Below are 21958 nucleotides of genomic sequence, written 5' to 3'. Positions count from 1 at the left end.
TGATCTGAATAAGCTCTTTTGCTATATGATGTTGTTTCTGAATTCACATGAAACCTCTTGTCAAAAAATTTTTAACAATTTCAAATCTGTAACTGTGTAATCTCGAAAGCTAAACATCACTGAGCAAATCAAGCCTTGGGCTACATTTAATTTTGGCTTAATGAAATAAACCTCTTTCCTTTATCCCCATCAGAATAATATTAACACATGACTCCAGACTATCTTCATCAGCCACTATTAGGATAAAACAAGGCACCAGACAACTCAAAGCACTCTTTTTGTCCCCATTTCCCTAGGGTCTATGATATCATTAAGGGCAGTATGGTTTTCCAGCTGTTTGTGTCAAAATATGGAAATCTGTTCTTTAAAAATAAATATTTCCAGTATAAATACGAAGACCAGAAGTCTATATAAAAGCTTCAAGTATGTTCTCTTTAAATATTGTAAAGAGAAAAGTTAAAACTGAGCCAGTAATTTAAAAATATTTAATAATGAACACACAGGAAAATGTCCTGTGACTTCCATATGGGAAAATAAAAGGTGGCAAGGGTCAACAAAGACCTAGCTGTACAGCATATTAACTTGGCATTCTTTATCTGTCTTAAAAAGAACAACACTAATTGTTTAAAACAAACCTAAGGAAGTTAAGCCGTTCTTGGACTTCTTGAACATGACTATATCTACTTCCCAGCCTCACAGTTTGTGGGTCATAGTCTTCATGGTCTGCAAATTAAGAAAAATCATGCATTATACACAATGGATACCCACATCACTGCTGACTTCAAAGGAAATTAAGTCAGTTAAAAAGTCATTAATCCTCTATCACTAAAAGGCAACCTGAAGTTTACCAATTATTGGTGGTTTCTACCCTTCTCCTATTTTCCCAACAAAAAGAAGCTTTTCTTTTACATAACCAAAAGAAGATTATCTGTTAAATGTGTGGTCGGAAATAATTCTTCATACAACCCCTTTACCCAATTTTCATACACAATGAAGTAACTTATGATTACAGCCTAAGACTGATCTGTGTGGTCTGTGAACATGAACTATCCACCAAAACAAAGGTTTTTCTTCCATTTCTTTCCTGTTATACTGAAATCTGTCTTCGTGGAGGAAAACATATCGCTATAAAAATATATTACTAATCTCTATCTAGGAAGTTAGAGTAAAAACGATGCTATTCTACGTAATGAAATTATACAGTTATCACCACTGGCATGTTACCAAAGTTTAAAACCGTCTCAGGTTTAAGAAAACATACCTTTCATCATGACCATAGATAGATATTGGTCACTAGGCCTAGCTTAATCTGGAAATTCCTTCAAAAAAATTTTTTTTTAATAAAAAAGCTAGTAAACCCTTTTGTTATACTTTCATCACAGCATACGATGGGTGAAAAAAGTCACAGTGTTCACAATGAAAGACCACAGCAAAAAAATCTTTAAAAGCATCTAAAAGTTCTAAAAACACTTTGGACAGTGTTTGTTTTTATTTTGTTGGAAAAAGCCACATGATCTGGAAATGGTCAAGATGACTTGTGACTTAGAGCAGAAGCTAAAGCAAATGCTCTGACAAGTGCTGTCAACTACTCAGGCATCACTGACATTTCTTCCCCAAAGTTGAGGCAAATTATGGAGGAGTAAGAAATTGTGTAATTTCCCTTTAGCATTAATCACTGGTATTTCCATATCCTGAACCTTATGGTATGAGTGTGCTATGCCAAAGAATTTTAACCCTATGAGACCCTTTGGAAACAGTAAAGGCAATCAAGGACTTCAAAAACAGTGAGGTTTCTTTTCTGAACAAAATCTTAACATGCTGTACAGGTGGAACATTTACAATGTTTAGAAACATTTTTTGATGTTTTGGTGAAGAAAAGCAGCCCAATGTATTATGACTGACTGCTTTCAACTTCCACATATACTGTTATCTACCCAAAGTCCTAAAAGCATATTGTCTACTCCCACAAAAGTCCATTTCATCAGGGCTCAGGACTTGCAGTACTATTTCCCAAGAGGTTTTCTCAAGAAACTGGATAGAATATCAAATTCTATTCCACTATGTAGAAATTTTCTTTTTCAGAGCACCAGTCTTAAAGTATCTGAATAAACAACGGACTTTTTTTTTTTCTTAACAAGGAGTTTATATACAGGTTTGTTTACTTGGCAGGTCATTTTTTTAGGGAAAATTCTGCGAACGAATATTTCTGAATAACAAAGACATTCTCTTCCATAACCACATACAGTTATCAAATTAATACTGATATGACAGGATCATCTAATCCAAGGCTTCTCGACAGCACATTACTGACATTTAGGGCTGGATAATTCTTTGCAATGTGGAATTGCCCTGTGCAGTGTAGGGTATCTAGCAGCATCCCAGAACCCTATACCTACTAAATTCCAGTAGCATCCTTGCCCAACTCCTCCCCCACCCCCGGTTAAGATAACCAAAAATATCTCCAATTTTATCAATGTCCATTTATGCTTTCTTTTCTCCAAATCCAAGATTAAATACACACTGCATTTAGTTGTCATGCTTTTCAATTCTTTAATCTCAAGAATTCATTACCCTTTGTATTTCTTGACCTTTTAAAAAACTGAGCCAATTTTGTTGTGTTGCTTAATGTGGGCCTCTCTGATACCTCCTCATGATGAGATTCAGGCTAGGCATGTTGGCAAAGAGTACCACAGAGGTGACCCCATATCCTCCTCAGAGAATCATTATCAGGAGGAACATCATGTCACTCTGTGGCAGCATTCATGTTAACTTTGGTCAATGTGATTTCTGCCAGGTTTCTCTACTGTAAAGTTACTGTTTTTCCCTTTGTAATTAGTGGGGAGATACTTTGATACTATGTAAATAGCTTGTTTATCAAAATTTTACCCACTAGTTTTTAGAATCCTCCCCGCCCCTCCCCTACTTCCCTTTTTATTTAGGTGGTAGCACTTTATCAAGAGCTGGGACCCTGGACACAGGGGAGAGATTTGAAAATATTCAATGAAAGCCAAACAATAATAATAATAAAAAAAAAAAAGTCAAGAAAAAAGAAGATCCCTCTATGCTAAATAGGAAGGGAGAGGTCCTACACTTTGCTATAGAGAAGCTTCTGGGTTTTTAAAAAAAGATGGTTAGTGCTTTTCCCTGTAAACATTCAGCTCCAAATAAATAATGTGATTAGTTAGCAGTCAAATAAAAAGGATGATCCATTTCTGACTCATGTTACCTACCTAGGAGATATTTCACTGAAAACAGCAGGAGAAATTAAATGAAACTAAATTAACTCAAGTGTCTATGGCTAAGGCTAAGACAAACTGGTTTTTGTTATTGCAACTGGTAAGTTGTCTAGAATTGATTTCCAACTCGTTAAAGATGAAATTCACTTTTTAAAAAGCATCTTTCTTGAGACATAATCCAACTCCCATAAAACCCACCTACTTAAAATGTACAATTCAATGACTTTTGTATAGCCACAGCTCTGAAACCATTACAATCTACATTTACAAAATTTTTCATCACCTCAAAAAAGAAACCCCACACAGTCACTCCCTTTCCCCTCTCATCCCCACCCTTAGTCTACTTGAGACATTTAACATGAATGGAATCATTAACTATGTAGTCTTTTCTGACTGGCTTTTTTCCACTTAGCATAATTTTTTTTTCAGTGTTCATCCATGCTGTAACATTCTTTTCACTGCTGAGTAGTATTCCATTGTAGGGATATATGACATCGTTTATCCATTCTTTAAATGATGGACATTGGGTTGTCTCCCCTTTATGAACAGTGCTGTTGTGAATATTTAGTAAGTTTTTACATGGATCTATGTTTTTATTTCACTTGGGTATATAACTAGGAGTGGGTCACAAGACAGTCTATGTTTACTATTTTCAGGAACTACTAACCTGTTTAGTAAAGTGGCTGCACCACTTTACAATTGCACAAGCAACAGATAAAGGCTCTAATTTTTCCACGCCCTTGCTAACACCCGTCTTTTTTATTTTTGTCATCCTAGTAGGTATAAAGTAGTAACTCATTGAGGTTTTGATGTGCATTTCCCTAATAACTGATGAAACTAAGCATCTTTTTATGTGTCTACTGGACATTTATATAACTTTGGAGAATGTCTATATAGACCTTGCCCATTTCTTAACTGGGTCATTACTGAGCTGTTAAGACACAAGACTTTTGTCAGATACATGGTTTGCAGATTATTTTCTCCCATTCTTGGGTTGTCACTTTACCTTCTTGATAGTATCTTTTGCAGCAGTTAACGTTTAAATTTTGATATAGTCCAATAGATCATTGTTTTTTTATCCTTACAATTTTTCTTTGCTCAACTCAAACTCACATTGAATTCCAAACATTTATGAGACTCTTTCTTCCCATCAAATATTCCTGGCACCTTTATAAAAATAAAGTGCCCATAAACACAATTATTTACTTCTGGACTGTTGATTATATTCCATTGATGCATACATCTTTCCTTAATGGCAGTACCACACTGTTTTGATTACTGTTACTTTGTAATAAGCTTTGAAATCATGAGTTGGCCAACTTTGGTATTTATCATCGAGATTGTTTTGGCTATTAGGGTCCCTTGCATTTCCATGATTTCTAGGATCAGCTTGTCAATTTCTATAAAAAGGGAAAAAAAGGAGGTTGGGATTTATAGATTGCATCGAATCTGTAGATCAAATTGTGGAGTACTGCCATCTTAACAATAGTAAGTCTTCCATTCCATGAAAGTAGGATGTCTTTCCATTTATTTAGATCCTTACTTTCTTTCAACAATGTTCTTTTGTAGTTTTCAGTGACTAAGTTTTGTATTTCTTTTGTTCAGTTTACTCCTAATTACAGTTGACCCTTGAACAACACAGGGATTAATTTAATAATTTAAATTCAGCTCTCCATATCTGTAGTTCCTCTACATTCACGGATTCAACCAACCACGGATTGGGTAGTATAGTCCTGTAGTGTTTACTATTGAAAAATATCTGTGTATAAGTGGACCTGCACAGTTCAAACCCAAGCTTCCAAGAGTTAACTTTGTTTATCTATTGTAAATGGAATTATTTCTTAATTTCATTTTCAGGTTGTTTGTTGCCCGTGTGTAGAAATACAATTTATTTTTGTATATTAATTCCTGCAATCTAGGGGAATTTATTTATTAGTTTTAATAGATTTTAGCAGATTCTTTTGGGTTTTCTGTGTATGAGATGGTGTCATCTATGATTAGAGATAGTTTACTACTTCTTTTCCAATCTGGATGCTTTTTCTTTCTTTTTCGGGCCTAGGTGATTTGGCTATCATCTCTAGTAGCAAACAGAAGTGACCAGAGTGGACATCCTTGTCTCATTTCTGATCCTAAGGGGAAAGCAGCCAGTCTTCCACCATTAAGTATAATGTTACCCATCAGTTTTTCCAGATACCCTTCATCAGGTTGAGGAAGTTCCCCCTTCTCTGGCTAGTCTGTTAAATGTTTTTTACAATGAAAGGTGTTGGATTTTATCAAATGCCTTTTTTCACTCCACCTACTGAGATGATTTCATGGTTTTGACCTTTTAGTCTATTAATATGGTGTATTACAACTGACTTTTGGGTGTCAAATCAATGTTGTATTCTAGGAATACATCCCATTTGGCCACGGTGCATAATCCTTTTTATATGGTGCTGGGTTCCATTCACTTATTTTTGTTTTTTGAGAATTTCTGACTCTATATTCACAAGGTATATTGTTCTGTAGTTTTCTTCTGATGTCTATATTATTTTGGTATCAGAGTAATAATGGCTTCATGGAATGAATCCAGAAGTGTTCCTCTATCTTTTTGGAAGAATATGTGAAAGACTCGTGTTAATTCTTCTTTAAATATTCAGTAAAGTTCACTAATAAAGTTATCTGTTTCTGGCCTTTTCTTTGTGGGAAGTTTTGTGATTACTAATTCAATCTTTTTACTTGTTATAGGTCGATTTAGATTTTCAATTGCTCCGTGAGTCAATTTTAATAACTTTTTTTTAAGGTTAGTGGTGATGCCCTCTCAATTTAGACTTTCATAACAAAGAACCAACTTTCACTTTCATTTAATCTAGTTTTCTCTTCTCTATTTCATTTATTTCCATTCTAATCTTTATTAATCTCTTCCTTCTTGTTTTCAGTTTAGTTTTTGCCTACTTTCTGAATGTGAAAGGTGAGTTACTGATTTGCTACCTTTCTTAATATAGATAGGAATTCAGTGGTATAAATTTCCTAAGCACTGATTGAGGAACATCCCATAAATTTTGGCATTTTATATTCTTTTTCATTCATCCCAGCATATTCTCATTGCACTTATCATTTCCTCATTTCACTTGTCACTTCCTCTTTGACACACTGGTTAGTAAGGAGTGTATACTTTCCACATACTTGTGAAATTCCCAAATTTTTAAAATTTATGATCTGTCCCACAGAATATCCTGTATATACATGAGAAGAATGTACATTCTGCTGTTTTGGAGTGGAGTACTCTATAGATATAGGACCAAAGCCCTAAACTGGCAGCTGTGGGGGGAGGGAGTCAGTTGTGGTTCAAATGCTACAGATTCTCACTTGCTGTTCTTCCAGAGACTTGGTAGATTTTCTTGAATACATGTTTCCTCATTTGTTATCTTATTAGCACATTTCCCAGATACTTTAAATGACTATTTTAAAACAATGATATCCCAAAGAGAAAGTCCACTGAACATCTTAACTCTCATCATTCCAGAAATTAAATCCCTCATCCCTTGGTTTTCTAAAAATTACCATCATATGTTCTACATTTATTAGTTGGTATTTTCCCTTCTTTTCACTCTAAGTTTGTGTTTTATTTAATGGGTTTAGTTATTTTCATTATTTTGACCCAGTTCTGGCCAGTAGGAGCCAACTCCTGTACTTTTTTATACACATATCAACACAATTCTTTAAGCACTTTCTTACTTTATGGAATAGGAATAAGATGTTCAAGGATAATGTTGTACTTTCCCTGCACCAGGACTGGAAACAGCCATTATTCCAGAGAGGTATAAACTATACATCAGATACTACTAGAGTAAATTTTAAAAAATCACAAAGAACCAACACAGACTTAACAAGATTTCATGGTTAATGTATGGGAATGGGTCAGAGCTACTGGGAAAGTCTAGCCTAGGATTTGCATCCTAACACAGAGCGCCATTGGTGTCAATGACACTCATGAAGAAATCTTTTATGGGGGAAAATGTTCTTAAAAACTGCCAATGTTGGACGCAAGAGGCAGGGGAGAGGTAACTGAAAGTGGCAGTCCTTAGAAGACAGATGCAAAAATGTAATCTACAATAAAGACAAGTCCTCCAACTCTACTCAGAAACCACAAAAAATGATAAATAAAACTTTCGTTAAGTGTTCAAATCAGTACAAAGACTATCCTACCAATGAGGTAAAACTTAAAAGTGAAAACTGAAAGGTGGTTTTATACTTTGTTACACACATATAAAAAACTTTTAAAGAATGATTTGGTAAGCATCAGTGCTTGAAGGCACTATTATTAAAAGCACATGAGTAAATATTGAAGAGAATTTCTAAGTTCATTACTTCATCTAAATAATGTTAAAATATGAGGTAGACTCAGCTGACCGTACACCTGAGGAAATGCTTCCCACCTCTAAGTTTCAAAATACTAGTAGAGATGAAATATGGGCGGGACAAATACTTAATATTGGTGAAACTGTTATCAGAAATTGAGAATATCAGTAAACTGGGAGTCTGATGTTATCCTGCTAAGTAGTATCTCATACCTAATGGGATTCATGCAACACTTACTACACAGAGGCAAAAAAAAAGTAATTTATTTTAGAATTGCAAATTTGGAAACAAGTGGATGATATTACCACAGAAGAGACTTAAATGCTGTGAAAAGTTTGTTTTAATAGGAGAATTTAACTAGCTTTAAAAATTACTCTCTCCCATATTTAAGTATTTGGAAACTGATCAGTGTTAATCAGAAGAGTACTATAATAGAGGAGGAAAAGGTATCAGTTAGTTAGGACAAACAGAAGGTATGGTGTCAATAAATTCAGGGGAACATATCAACAGCAACAAAAATTCAAGAGCTTACTATGTGCCAGGCATTGTCCTAGCATAAATAACTTGTTCAAGGTCATACACCTAACATGTTGGGTCATGTTTCAAATCCAGGCAATCTGACTATGCAGATTCTCATGTCTTACTTTGTGAAGATACAGACAATATAACAAGGGGAAACTGAAGACTGAAGACCACTCTTGTGACAATGAAATTGAGATGAAGCAATGACTCACGTAGAAGTTAGCTACAAGGGAGTAGAAAACCCTAGTGAGGCTGAACTGCACATACACCATCTTCTGACAGCCTTGACAGGAGGGTTCTCTAACAATACCTTTGACAATGAAATTAAAAAAACACCACAAGCAAATGAAGCAATTAAAAATTAGCACTGCAGCACATTAAGATTTATATTAAGGCTCCATTTTGGGGGAAAGCTTGCATTGGCATCTGTGAGGGCTTTGTACCAGAAAGAAGAGGTGACATCATAACAAAGAATCTGAGTTACATTAAACTGAGCCCAGATGCTCGAGTGCTTGGGTATACTACATGCAAACCTCTTATGCCTCTCTCAGATTTTGTTTGCATTTGGTAGAGAACATAAATCATATGGCTGCACGCCTTTGTTGCCCTGATTATTCTATCATGCTTAGAAGGAACTTAGGACTGAAATGATAAAAGATTAGTGTCCCATGCCTATCAGCAGCTTGACGCTTAAGATTGCTTCTCTAGCTCTACAATCTGTTGCCTAGGAGGACTCAGCTGGCCCAGAGTGGTAAACAGAAGAAGAGAGAGTCAACAAAAACAATACAGGTATCTGAGAGCTGCTTAATTTTTCAGGTGTCTTTATCTGAATTTTATATGGGAATGTATGTATGTACCTTAAGTGTTAAGCAAAAACCTCATGATTTACAAGCACCTTGGTTTGGATTTTATTCAACAATGCCAAGAGTCTAACTCTTCAAATAATGATTATTAAAGCTATCCTCATTATATACACATATAGGCTTCCACAGACTCTACTGTAACATGTTAAATGAGTGGTATGTTTAGTAACCATTATGTTTAACTCTGGTAATATAAAGCTTTCTTTCTACAGTATGGGAACAAGATAGTTTTAGGGTTTTTTTGTGGGGGGGGCCTATGAGTTTGACATAAGACAGGAATACGTACTAAGAACCCATCTGTACTCTAGCACACAGACTCAGACAATAACTGTCAGAGGGCAAAAAAGTGCATTGAAAAAGAGGTCCACATATAGCAGATGCTTAAAACTGACTATTGAAACCACAGAAAACTTTACCCTAACATGTTAAACCAAATTCACATTTTGAAAACCAACGTTAACACGTGAATTCTAGTAGCCTCACATAAGTCTTGTAAATTTTTAATTCATGAAGTCTGAAATACTTATGAAACATGGATTTAGGATTATAAAAGAACAAAAATGTTTGCAAGAACAGACTTAGACAAAAGTTTTCTTGAAAAGATACAGGTGGTGGTAGTAAGGAAACAAATGTTGAAAATGAGTCAGGTACATACCTAGGAAGGTAACAACCAATTGTAGTGCAGGCAGGCAGAGCTCTCAGGCAGGGAAGAAAAAAAAAAATCAATTTGACAAAGGAGAGTGGGAAAGGCAAGCACTTAGTAAAGAGCCTTGAAATGCTGGACTAGAGTTTAGGGTGTGTAAGATTTGGGTGTAAAAGTGGACCATAAGCTCATAAAGAACATAAATGATAAAACCAATTATCTCTCATCTTTTAAAATACATTTGCTGTCATTTCTAAGGTAACTGATGAAAAAAAAAAAGCTGAGAAGGAAAGCTGCTGTTATTTCCCACAGTTCATGTTAGCTTACAATACATACCTCTAGCATACAGTCTCATGCTTTCCATGTAAGTTGCAAGGTTTTCTGCTACCAAAGTAACTAGGGCATGATTGTGCTGAAGTTGATTGATTAAATCATGGCGATAAAATACATGGGGACTTCGCTGAGTTTGACTGAAACGAGAAGAACTTAACAATATAATTAGGCAATTAAACTCTGTTTTAATAAAAAGAGCTTAACAATCTAAATTCTTAGCCACTAATTAAAAAACTTAAACTGGTTTCTTTCATAATAGAATTAAACGGCTATTTTCTTTGATGACAGTATCAAGCTATTTAAAAGAAAATAATCAATGCCTCAAAAATAAGACATTCATTCCATTATTCTTATTTTACACAAAAACTATGCATTAATCTCCAATTTCACACCATGGAAAAATCAGTAACTGATTTCTTCTCCTACACTATTCTAGTACCAAAGCACTTATAAGTTTACATGATTATTTCCAGAATTATAAAATATAAACATTTCTTGCAAGATTAGCACCACAAGATTATGCTGCAATTGTAGTGAAGAATTTAATCAAATAAAGTGCTTTCATTAAAATTTTACTTGTTAGCCATTTAAAGTACATTGTGGGATAGATACTTAGTTTGTAGCTAAGTTTGCCCACAGTTATCACCAGAAAGACATCTAGTTCCTTTCTAATCTATTTTGTCAGCTTAACTGAAACCAATAACCTCTCACAGCATTACTATTCTAGTGAAGATGAAGCCACTGTTCCTTGGGAGAGCATATAAACTACTGTGTCTATCTGTAACAAACAAATGAATTCATTTGAGAAAGGCCAAAAGGCATTATGTACAGTGGGCTAAATAATCAAAAATAATTTTAATAATCAAATAAATGATAAGATATATGTCTAAATTTTCTCCACTTTATATCCCTTACAGTTTTTCTAATTTCTTATTTTTCCAGTCTTGGGGCAAAAAATGAGACAAAATTCAACTGCTAAAATCAAAACATTTATGGCCTTTTCTCCTTTTGCTTAGGCATAATCATAACCTAGAGCTGTAAAGGATCTTGGCAATCATCTAATCTTATATATAAGAAAAAAAGATTTCTTTAGATAGAAAATCTTTATAAGATGATGTGAATGGTTAGATACAAGTGTCACACACACGGGTATCCTGACTCCACTGTGAATATTCTTTGCACTACACCTAGCTCTCTCTCTCATTTTTTCTTCTCATGTTATCTTTTCCAACTCTTATAACCAGAAAGTATAAGGACAAATTATTCCAGTAACCAAACTTTGGTTTGAAAGAAAAGATATACTTAAACTCAGCTATTTAACAGAAATTTAGCTACAATAAATCAGAAAAAAATATTTTTAAACTATACCTTGTCATCATTCATCATTTAAACATACCTGCAATCTAATCTTTGAAATTAACTTTAAAAATTAACCATTTAAAAAATCAACAGGTTTATTTTACTGTGAAACTTCTGTAGTATGACCTTTCAAAGTTAATAAAATGTTAAATGTTTCAGAGTAAACCAATTATGGAAATAATAACATCTTTAAGAAATATATAATATGGGATAAAGGGTAGACACTGTGCAAAAAGGGAAACAAAGCAGGAAGGATAAAATGAAACAAGGAATTAGATTAACAGATACAACACATGCCATGAAAATTATCTAGCATACTTGCTGGAAATAAGAGATAACTGTGAACCAAGAAACTGAAGGCAGTATTATCATCTTGATTCTAATCACTAAACTGTGCCTTACCTCCTCATCAATAAAATCAAAGAGGTGGTTATGATAATGGACTCTTTTGTTTGAAATCAACCCATGTATAAGCCTTCTATCACCCCACTCTAATTTTTTTAAAATCTGCTTTTACCAACTGACAATGCTTTTCAATAAAATACATAAACAAAAATATTGAAATTTTCTGTTAAAAGCCTTACCTCAAATTTTGAGGTGCTTCACCAAACAAACTACAAATTTCTCTGATTTGTTTCAGTGCGGGTATTACCCATTTGTCATTTGTACGAAGTTCTTCTATAAAGCGATCTATCCACTGTATCTTCTGTGTGTCACGGTCCTTAAAAAACAATTTCAATGTTTTATATAGGTCAATACTCAGGAGAATTCCACCTTCAAATTAGTTTGAGAATTACAAAATAGAGCTTTTCTTGTAAGATTAGTATCATAAACATCATGCTGTAACTGTAGTAAAGAGTTTAATAGCAATAAAAGGCAGCTCTAACTACGTTATTTTACATATACTACCAAAACTCCCAAAAGTAAAACACTATTATAAAAACTCACTATGACATGGATTCAGCTAATATCTACACAAAGGTATAGACCTTAAGTATTAGGCCCACTGACAGAAAGTTTGATTTTAAAAGTTGCCAGAAGGTGGGCATTTAGCTTTATCCAATGTTTTAAGAGATTATATACCATGTAATAAAAATCCAGCAATAACATGGAACACTGAAAATTTATATTTTATCAAGGACATAACGGTACAGCAACTAAGTTTAAAAAATTCACCAAAAATCAAAGTAAGGACATATTCACATACACACAAGGAAAAAAAAGGGACAGAAACATGTATAAGCAGTTAAAATTAATGTTATAAAACAAATTATTTCAAATATATTTTACTTCTCATACTTTATTTACTCTACTTTTTCCTTAACTCAATAGTAATCAGAAATGCAGATTTGTGTACCTAAAAATTTTAAGTTCAGATTATTTTGTGTGTTTGTGTCTCCGTTTAATGAAATAATTTAAACTCAAGGTTCTTATTACTATTTGATATACCAAATACTTAATGAACAAGTTTATAAGTATAGCCAACAACTGAGTAGCATCTGAATCATAGTATCTACTTGAGCTTATTTTCTTAGTTCTTATCTAAGTTTCAGTTCATCAGTGCAGCAAATACTTTAAACAAGTGGGAAATTAGTTATTCAGCAGTGTTCACTTTACCATGAGTTAAAAGATACGCACATGCTACAAGACAGAATGCAGGGAAGCTACTGTGTGATTTGCTCATAGGGAAGGCACTAAATGTTTTACTGTTTAGGAAATTCTATTAAGTTTTCTTAACTTCCCCATAAGCAAAGAAAACCTAACTTCTCTTACCTCTAAAGACCAAAATCAGCTTTAGTATCTTATGATCTATCTGAAACTGGTATTTCAGCACCATACATTTGACAATACTACTATATAAACTGTTTTGTTTATGCTATCTTTGAAGACTAAAATGCTTTCAGATGATACACAAAACTGACATAGAGGTCTAAAAGGAAGGTGGACTTACATGAAGAAAGTAACTCCACTCTTGTAGATCACATCAAAAATAACAATCTCAGAAAAACGTGGAACTATTCTCTAAGACACCCTCATTGTGAAAAAGTGAGCAAAGCAGCATACCCTTCCTTACCTGGGAGCAACTATAATCTAGTATTTTTATGTGGGCGCTGAGAGCCAGGTCCATGATGTCTACAGGCACATCATCACTGTGGGCCAGATTCCACAGGAGGTTCAACACTTTGTGTGCCATCACACCATCTTTGTCATCTTCTGCAAGACGACGTATCAGTTCAAGTAGCTTTTCTCGCTGCTTTTTACTTGCATTTGTCCAACTGGCCTAGAAAAAAAAAATTAATAATATGTAAACACCACACATCTATTCGTCACTGCTTAAAATAGTGTCACTGGATAAACTGTATTCATCAGAAAACAACATAGCTGAGCACAGTATTATTTAAGTGGTATCTGAGCAGTAAGACAGGGCAGATTTAAACTCTAGGAAAAAACCAAAAATCTCTATTTACAGTTTAATACTTCTTAAATCAGGGTTTCTCAACCTTGGTACTACCAACATCTTCGACTGGAAAACTCTTTGTTGTGGGGGGCTGTCACGTGCATTGCAGGATGTTTAACAGCATCCCTGGCCCCTACCCCACTAGAAGCCAGTAGCAACTCCTCCTCCTAGATGTGACAACCAAAATATCTCCAGGAATTACCAAATATCAGGAGTGGGGGGAGGGGGCCTCCTAATAAAAACCGCTGCCTTAGATTCAGTCTGTCATTTGTGCCTTTAAAACTATATTAAAAAATGTTAAAGACAACTTGATATACAAAGACTTTCATAATAAATGAAAAGCTTTCTATCGAGCAATGTGCATTACATACATTTAGAAACAAAACAGTCTATAAAAAGTCTGTTATTAACCAAGAAAAAGTTTCTAACTTACCCAGAAATAATACGATGCTATTTCAGTTTAGAAGAGAGAATATTTACTTAAAAACTCTAAAATGACAAACAACAACAACAAAAACCAAACAAAAAAACCCACCTCTCTCTAAAATGGTATTTTTTTAAATGCCTAATTTATAACAATGATGTGTATGTGCATGCATGCGCTGGTGGCATCTAGTGAGTAGAGGCCGGAGATATCGCTAAACAACATGAGAAAAGGTATCTGTATAAAGTTGCTAAGCAGTGTTTACTGGAGAATGGAGTGCATACTTCTAATTCCTCCTAGACCTCTCAACATTATGAAAGGAATAGGAAAACTGCTAAGGGTACTGAAATATTAGATCATACTACAATTAAGAACATTTTAAAGAGAGAAACCAGCAGTGCCTCCCAAAGGAAGAGAACATCACCACCTATGATGTATTCTAGCAAAAGAACAACAACAAAGCCTCTGTATCATACTATTGATAAATACCAAAGTAATAATCCAGTTTCTTCAACAATTTGCAAGGAAAAACAAAAGACAAAAGGGGGAAACTGTAGACTCAAAGAGACCTAAAAAGACATATGTGGCGGGAAGAGTATAGCTCAGTGGAGTACATGCCTAGCATACACAAGGTCCTGGGTTCAATCTCCAGTACCTCCATTAAATAAATAAACAAACCAACCAACCTACTTACCCCCACCCCGATAATAAAAACTGAAAAAAAGAGACGTATGCAACCGATTACAAACTATGGATCCTAATTCAAACAAACTTCAAAAGTAAAGTATGACCTGATACAACGGGAGGTTTTAGCACTATTTGACAATATTAAGGAATTATTAGTTTTTAGGTATGATAACAATATTGTAAATTTTTTCTTCATGTACTCATCTCTAAAGAATATATATTAAAATCATTACATATGAAAAGGAGAAATTAATTAAGAACATCTGTTCATACAAAGCCACCTTAAGGTGAATAAAAAAGACAACCACAATTTGCAACACTTGAACTGATAAGGACTAGCATTCAGAATATGTCAAGAATTCCTATGAATAAGTATAAACAACCCAACAGAGAAAAATTAAGAAAAAGACTTCTGAATATATGCTCTAGAGAAACTCTACAACAGGCCTCTCATATATACACAAAAGGAGAATAGAAACATGAAAAGATACTCAATTTCATTAGTGACCAAGGATATAAAAACCAATAACCACAATGAGGTAAATACTTCATACCAAGCAGACTGTCAAAAATCCCAAATTCTGACAAAAACAAGTGCTGGCAAGGATATGAAAATTTTGATGGAACTGTAAATAGATATAATCACTTTGAAGAATGAAGACTTACTTAGAACTCAAACATTTAAAAACTGTACCAGGCAAGTACATAGTTTAATCAACAAGTTTTGAATCATTTGGTTGTACTCTATGAAGAACTGCAGTGAGCTGGACTTCATGCTTCCTCTGAATCGTCTTTAGTAGGAAGTATCAAGACACTCTACAAGAATACTAGTTTTACCAACACCTCAAAAAACAGTGCTCGTTACCAAGTAATAAGTGTTCAATAAGCAGCTACTAAGCTAAAGGAGGGGGAAAAAGCATAAATAATGGAATTACTTTTATATTCAGACTATTATTGTATTTAGTTCACTGCTAGAAGAGGGGACAGGGGTCCAGAGAACGTAATTAACAACTAACCTCTCTTTTCTTCCCTCATCTCAAGATTAAAAATGAATGGCAATAAACTTTACAGTACCCGTGATCATTGATTATATAATTCCCTTAGCTGCTTTTGATGCACTTCAAACTTAATTTTTCCACAGGCCAGTGATTCACAACTTTAAAGTATTTAAGAATCATCTGAGAATTTTGCTTAAAATACAGACTTTCCATGTCTCATACCTACCAACTCAGATTTAGTCGTGGGTGGAAGCCAGTAATTGGTATTATTTTCTCTTCTATTGTGAAATACACATCAAGAAAGGTACAAATATACACATTACAGTAATAATGTAAATGCCTATATAACTATTACCCAGGTCAAAAATAACACATGCTAAGCAGCAGAAGGTAGTTGCGTCTATTTCTGAAGTTTATTTAATGCAATCAAGGTATATGAAGTTTGGTGTTCCTTTCTTCAATCTTCTGTTTACTAGACTCACCGTTGTGGCTGAGTTGCTCAAATTTGCTCATTCTCATTGTTGTGAGGTGTTTCATTATATGAACATTTCACAATTTATCCATCCTACATAGCAATTTTTTGCTATTACAAATAATTCAGCTACAAATGTTCAACGTGTACACCAATGCCCATATGCATGAGTTTCTCTAGAGCATATATTCAGAAGTCAAACAATGAGTCATAAGAATCTTATACTTTTCCAGAAACACCCATCTATTTTCCTAAGTGGATGGAGAACTTACGTTCCCACCAGTAGTCAGTAAAATTGTTATTTTTAACAAGATACCTTCATGATCTAACGCCAGTTAATAGAATGCCCCTTTGTGAACACTGCCATAAGGTCTTGTGTTCTTGATCCACAAATTCACCAATCATTTGGCTTTTACAAACCAATACTAGTAACTGGAGAGAGACCACTACACAATATGGCCTTAAAAAGTACATGATGCACCAATGTAGATATGACTGTGGACTCTCGGGCTACCTTATGAATTACATTTCTATTAAGTCCATGAGTTACACTTCCAATTTGCCTGTGTGAATCACCCCAGGATACCAAGGTATTGGTAATCTGCTGCTGTTGACTCTTTTATTTTTCATTGCAACCAATTATCCTTCCCTGCAGTCCTACAGTTCACATAAGCTATAATAAAAACACAAACTTCTAGGGGAAAGAAATCCAAATTGACAAATGAAATTGCACTATGTTAGCTATTACCTTAAAGCAATCAAAAAGATGATCAAGTTGTTCAGGAGAAAAATCCCATGCCAACTTTGCCAGAAGATCATGTACGTTCTTCACAATGGCTTCATGCTTCCCTGCCTATTGAAAAACCAAAGAAAACCACAGCATACTAAAATTTGAACAGCAATAAGTAGCATATACTGCCCGTAGACAACTATTAATAAAGTGTTTCCATGACCTTCATCTGTGTAATCTAAGAAAATTCCTAACATTTAAAATGTTTTAGAACTGCCATCTAAAACCTGAGAACTTAATTTCCTGATATATCGTTAGTGTAGACTTTAGGAATTCATGTAAACTTTTATTATAGTTTACTGACTTTAACGTGCCAATTTTAACATTGCAGACAGAATAAGGCACACTAGTGATAGTTTCAAAACTGGAATCATAAGTAAAGGCAAAACAGTGTTTTCTTGGTTTCTACAGACTCAAAAAACAAAGCTTTGTAATCCAGAACTCACCAGTAGTTCCCAGGTAATCCATAAATAGAAACTTTTCATTTAGATAATCAAAGGAATCACATAGTTTCTAGCTCTGAAACCAAAAAGGTTACTTATCCTTCTATAAACTATTAGTCCTTTGAATTATTACAGGCTTTTATAAATAATCTAGTGATTTAATTCTCCTGACACTGGAGTTTTCTCTGTATTAAGTTTATGAAGAAACAAATTACAGATGTCTTATACTCTTTCAATACATTCCTTATTATTTTACTATTCGCCTCTTATTTAAAACCACCTACAAACTATCAACTTTTACCAAATACATACAGTAGGTGATGTAATATTTTTATTTGAAAAATATTATTGGTTATTTCACAGATTCTTGACGGGATTTCTGTAAACAATAAGCATTTAACTATACTATAATTCAAACAATGCAAGTCTTCATCCCATTTCATTACAACTACTATATTTCTTTAGTTTTTGGTATTTTTTTTTACAAACCAAATACCTACCATCTTAAATTCCTTACCTGTGCTGCCCAGATATTATCAAGATCTTGTAAAGTCAGGGCTTTTTCTTTGATGACAAAACGAAGAATCTTCTCTAGCTTTTCTACATACTGTGGTTGATGAAGACTATCTCGCAAGACTATGGATAAAATATTGTTCTGCTGTATCCATTCCTAAACAGAATTCAAAAACTTGTTTCAAAGCTTTTAAAAACACACAAAGTATTGCTCACACTTTTAAATGTTAGTAGGAATTTAAAAACTCATAGAATATAATGCACTAATATAACATGCTTATGTTCTTTTGATACAAAATTATGAAAAAAAAACCCGACACAATAATTTCATGGAACTTAACTTTGCACATACAGAAATGTTTCCATGAATTAGAAATAATAAAATCATTAAAAAAGATTCTACTCCAGCATTTACTCAGAAAATTATTCTTTAAATGTTTCAATCACCATGGTTTAGGTGGAGTGGATACAGGACCCATTTTAGGATCTTTAGATTCCTTATACCAGTTTTGATTTGGATGAAAAGTCACTCTTTTAATTTTTTGCTTTTATTTACTAACCAATTGCACTAGTATTGCTTACCATTAACTCTTTAATTTTCCAAACAATCCTAATTAGGGCTATATTATCTTATTACAGAAAAGTAAACAGGCTTGGAAGTGCTAGAACCAGAATCTGAATCAAGGCTGCAAGCTTCTCAAGTTTGTGTTTCTGTAACACTATGCTATGCTGCTTGACAGCTATTTATTTAATATTTAAACCAACAGAAGAAAACTAACTCATGATTCAGTATAAAGGTAATAGTCCACACTATGGTTTTACAGTACTGAAGCACACTTCTCAGCTGGTAAAGGTCCTTTTTTTCCTTTTGTTGTTGTTGTTGTTTGTTTGTTTTATTCATGGAAGTACTAGGGATTGAATCTAGGACCTTAAGGCATGCTAAGCACATGCTCTACCACTGAGCGATACATACCCTCCCCCAGTAAAGGTCTGTTTTTATTTTGAATCTGTTGCTGGCAGATAAACAACTAAAATGTAGCAATTACTACAAAAGTTTCTAAACACTTAATGCTATTTTCTGTACTTATCTAAGGCTGGCAACAGCTCAAGGACCAGAACCAGACTTCAGACCACACTCTGAGTAGCTCTGTGCTTGACTTCCCAGAAGGTGGACAGACAAATCACGTAAACAAAATCAGATGTCTACCATCTGAACGCCTAACACAGGGCCAATGTCTAGTCACCCTCCACAAACTTTTTATCACATTCTGATCATTGTCTTCCCTATTAAACTGAGGCCTCCTTGAGGTCAAGGACAGTTCTTTTATAGATGTCTCCTCAGTACAGTCAGACAGTATTATGTGCTGAAGTTATTCAACCAATATTTAAGTGACATTCTTACTCATTTTTAAACTACAATAAAGGTAAGTATCTATGGTAAATAAAGTTTCCTAAACTTTCAAAATCAAAATGATATAAATAAGTGCTCAAGTGAAGTTCTTACAATGATGATAAAACACTAATTCATGCATATCTTATTTCAGTAACTATATTTCCTATTTTTAAATCTTTAAATGGAATCATTCAAATGAATAAGCCACTTCATTCAGTAGGTACCATACTACCCAATCTGTTCCCCAAATCACCTTTATTTACTCCATTTCAACCAATCCCCTCCCAAGCTAAGAATTACTTCAGAACACCTGCATTCAGCAATAAGTTTATTAAAGACGTGCTAAGCTACTCATATCACCAAATATATCAGATAATAAACGACGTCATCACAAAAGTTCTCAGGACCAATATAGTTGTAGATCAATCCAAATACCTCCCAATTTCAGAATTTTCTTTAAAATGTTAGTATTATTAAGTAGAGATATTCTAATTTTTGCCTTAGGTAGATTCTTATTCATGAAATTAGAATCAAAGGACTTACTGCCATTCGTTCAGCTGTGAGCCATTCTTCTTCCTCAGGGTTACCATGCCGATGAGTGTAGTATGACACACTAGATATCACCTTATTAACTTCATTCAGTGCATTCATCTTTCCATTGAAAGAAGAAATTTGCAATAATCTATAAAAGAAATTCAATGTTAAGTATGATTCTAAACATTCACATAATTAATTATTTCAAGAGGTAAGTATCTTACCTAAGTATCATTTTTAACCTAAATATTTCTAAATTTTTTACAGTTTCTTCTTGTCCTGGAACCCTTGAAGCTAAATTTTTCAAAGATTTAATAATCATTGAAAGGGCATCGTTTTTGGCTTCATTCTTTGCTTCTTTTTTCAGTTCTTCATCAGTTAAGTTTTCCAAAAACTGTGGAACCATTTCTATTACTGGAAGAAAGTACTTTTTCACTGTATGAAGAGTGAGAAATTCATAGCATTGTCCAAATGGTCTGAAATAAACAAGACAGAAATCTCTTTTAATACCCAATTTCATACACTCAAACTAGGACTGAACTCAGATTATTTCTATTACTTTAGAAAGTCCAAGTTACCAGCTAAAGATAAGAGGAAACCATATTTGAAACAAGAAACTCCATTTTTAATCAAGCAATAAAGTAGCAATTTCTATAATGCATCGAAGATCCATTTTAAAACATAACTTACTTAATAAGGGCTGCAATTATTTGAACATTTAATGCTGATCCATTAATAAAACGATCATGCAAAATCTGGAACCCATTTAAAGTGCCGAATTTGTTGAGAAGATCCACTAGCCAACCCTGCAATACAGTTAATGAAAAAAGTTAACTTCCTGCTTTTGCAGAGAAACAAAGTATTATCTGAAGTAATTTCTTGATTGAAACATTCTAGAAACAGGAAATTCAATAAAAGATTATTATGTAAAGAAAAAAAACACAAAATATTGCATATTGTTCACAGTAATCCTGTCTGTAAAAGCATAAGTAGCCACACAGATTAGATCACCAGAGTATAGCTGTTTTTACCAATATAGTTGGTGAACAAGAATTAGAAGCCATGGTTCTATTTCAGAGATCCCACCATATGAGAATACCTTATTATCTGAAAATATATTTTTAAAAATTTAATAGGGTAAAAAGACTCTTTAAAATGAAAAAAAAAAAAAGGTATTTGGTAACCTAAGATAGTGTTTGAATTTATGTTGCAGTTGTAAATAACTAAAACTTCCCTATAAATAAATAATCTTAAAGCCCAAGAATGACCTATCCATTAAAAACTAATCCCTGGCATTTATTTGTTGATTCTAATTAGAACATGCTGGTTGATGCTTTTTGCTGACTCATGTGAATACACCCAGTTCCCATCTTAGAGGTACCCCAATGCAACAGTATGAATTGTCCTTCAACCTCTTCCCTAAGGGATAGCAAGTACAACACAGCTGGAATTGGCAACTGCTTGTATGGTTAACAGCATGCCTATATGTAAAATTAAAATCAAATTAAAAGCCTACATGGAAAAAGAATCAAATGTATCTAAAAATTCATGTACCCAAGACAAAATTTTATACCTTGCCTTATTCTAAAAGGCCACTTTAGAAGTCACTGATGGAAGAAAAAGGGAAAATAGGCACTTTCTCTACGTAAGCATTAAGCAAAAATAATTTCTACAGCTATTTAAAAACAAAAGACGACATGTTCAGGACAAAGGGAAAATGCTAAGTAAAAGGTAACTGCTTTAAAGAGACAATATGGTAGCTTTGATATGATTTTTATGAGAATCTAAATCAGTTAAATTCTCTAATAAATCAACTACCATATTTCTGTTAAGTTCATTATACTATCTTCCTACCTTTTTATTTGGCCTTACAAGGTTAAATCAAAACAATTAAAAATCTCAGCATTTAATTCACCCAGTCCCTTTTGGCATTCAGTAATTCTAAGAAA

At 33.8% G+C, this 21958-nt stretch overlaps 1 protein-coding gene across 2 annotated transcripts in view; it reads right to left on the bottom strand.

The window, feature by feature from the left end:
- USP9X (ubiquitin specific peptidase 9 X-linked) overlaps positions 1–21958 on the bottom strand; it is a 119991-nt gene that overhangs the window by 56517 nt on the left and 41516 nt on the right. The window contains exons 7-15 of one of the 2 annotated variants that reach the window (XM_074359535.1): positions 20700–20815; positions 20234–20485; positions 20019–20157; positions 18087–18239; positions 17085–17189; positions 13372–13578; positions 11882–12018; positions 9942–10090; positions 636–723 (exon numbers count right to left, since the gene is read on the bottom strand). In XM_074359535.1, coding sequence (XP_074215636.1) covers positions 636–723; positions 9942–10090; positions 11882–12018; positions 13372–13578; positions 17085–17189; positions 18087–18239; positions 20019–20157; positions 20234–20485; positions 20700–20815 — 1346 coding nt within the window. The remainder of the gene's footprint in view (positions 1–635; positions 724–9941; positions 10091–11881; positions 12019–13371; positions 13579–17084; positions 17190–18086; positions 18240–20018; positions 20158–20233; positions 20486–20699; positions 20816–21958) is intronic. The other variant, XM_074359536.1, reaches the window with a different exon arrangement.

Source organism: Camelus bactrianus, chromosome X, assembly GCF_048773025.1.
Source record: "Camelus bactrianus isolate YW-2024 breed Bactrian camel chromosome X, ASM4877302v1, whole genome shotgun sequence".
NCBI classification, from domain to species: Eukaryota; Metazoa; Chordata; class Mammalia; order Artiodactyla; family Camelidae; genus Camelus; species Camelus bactrianus.
This window is presented reverse-complemented; position numbering and strand designations above follow the sequence as displayed.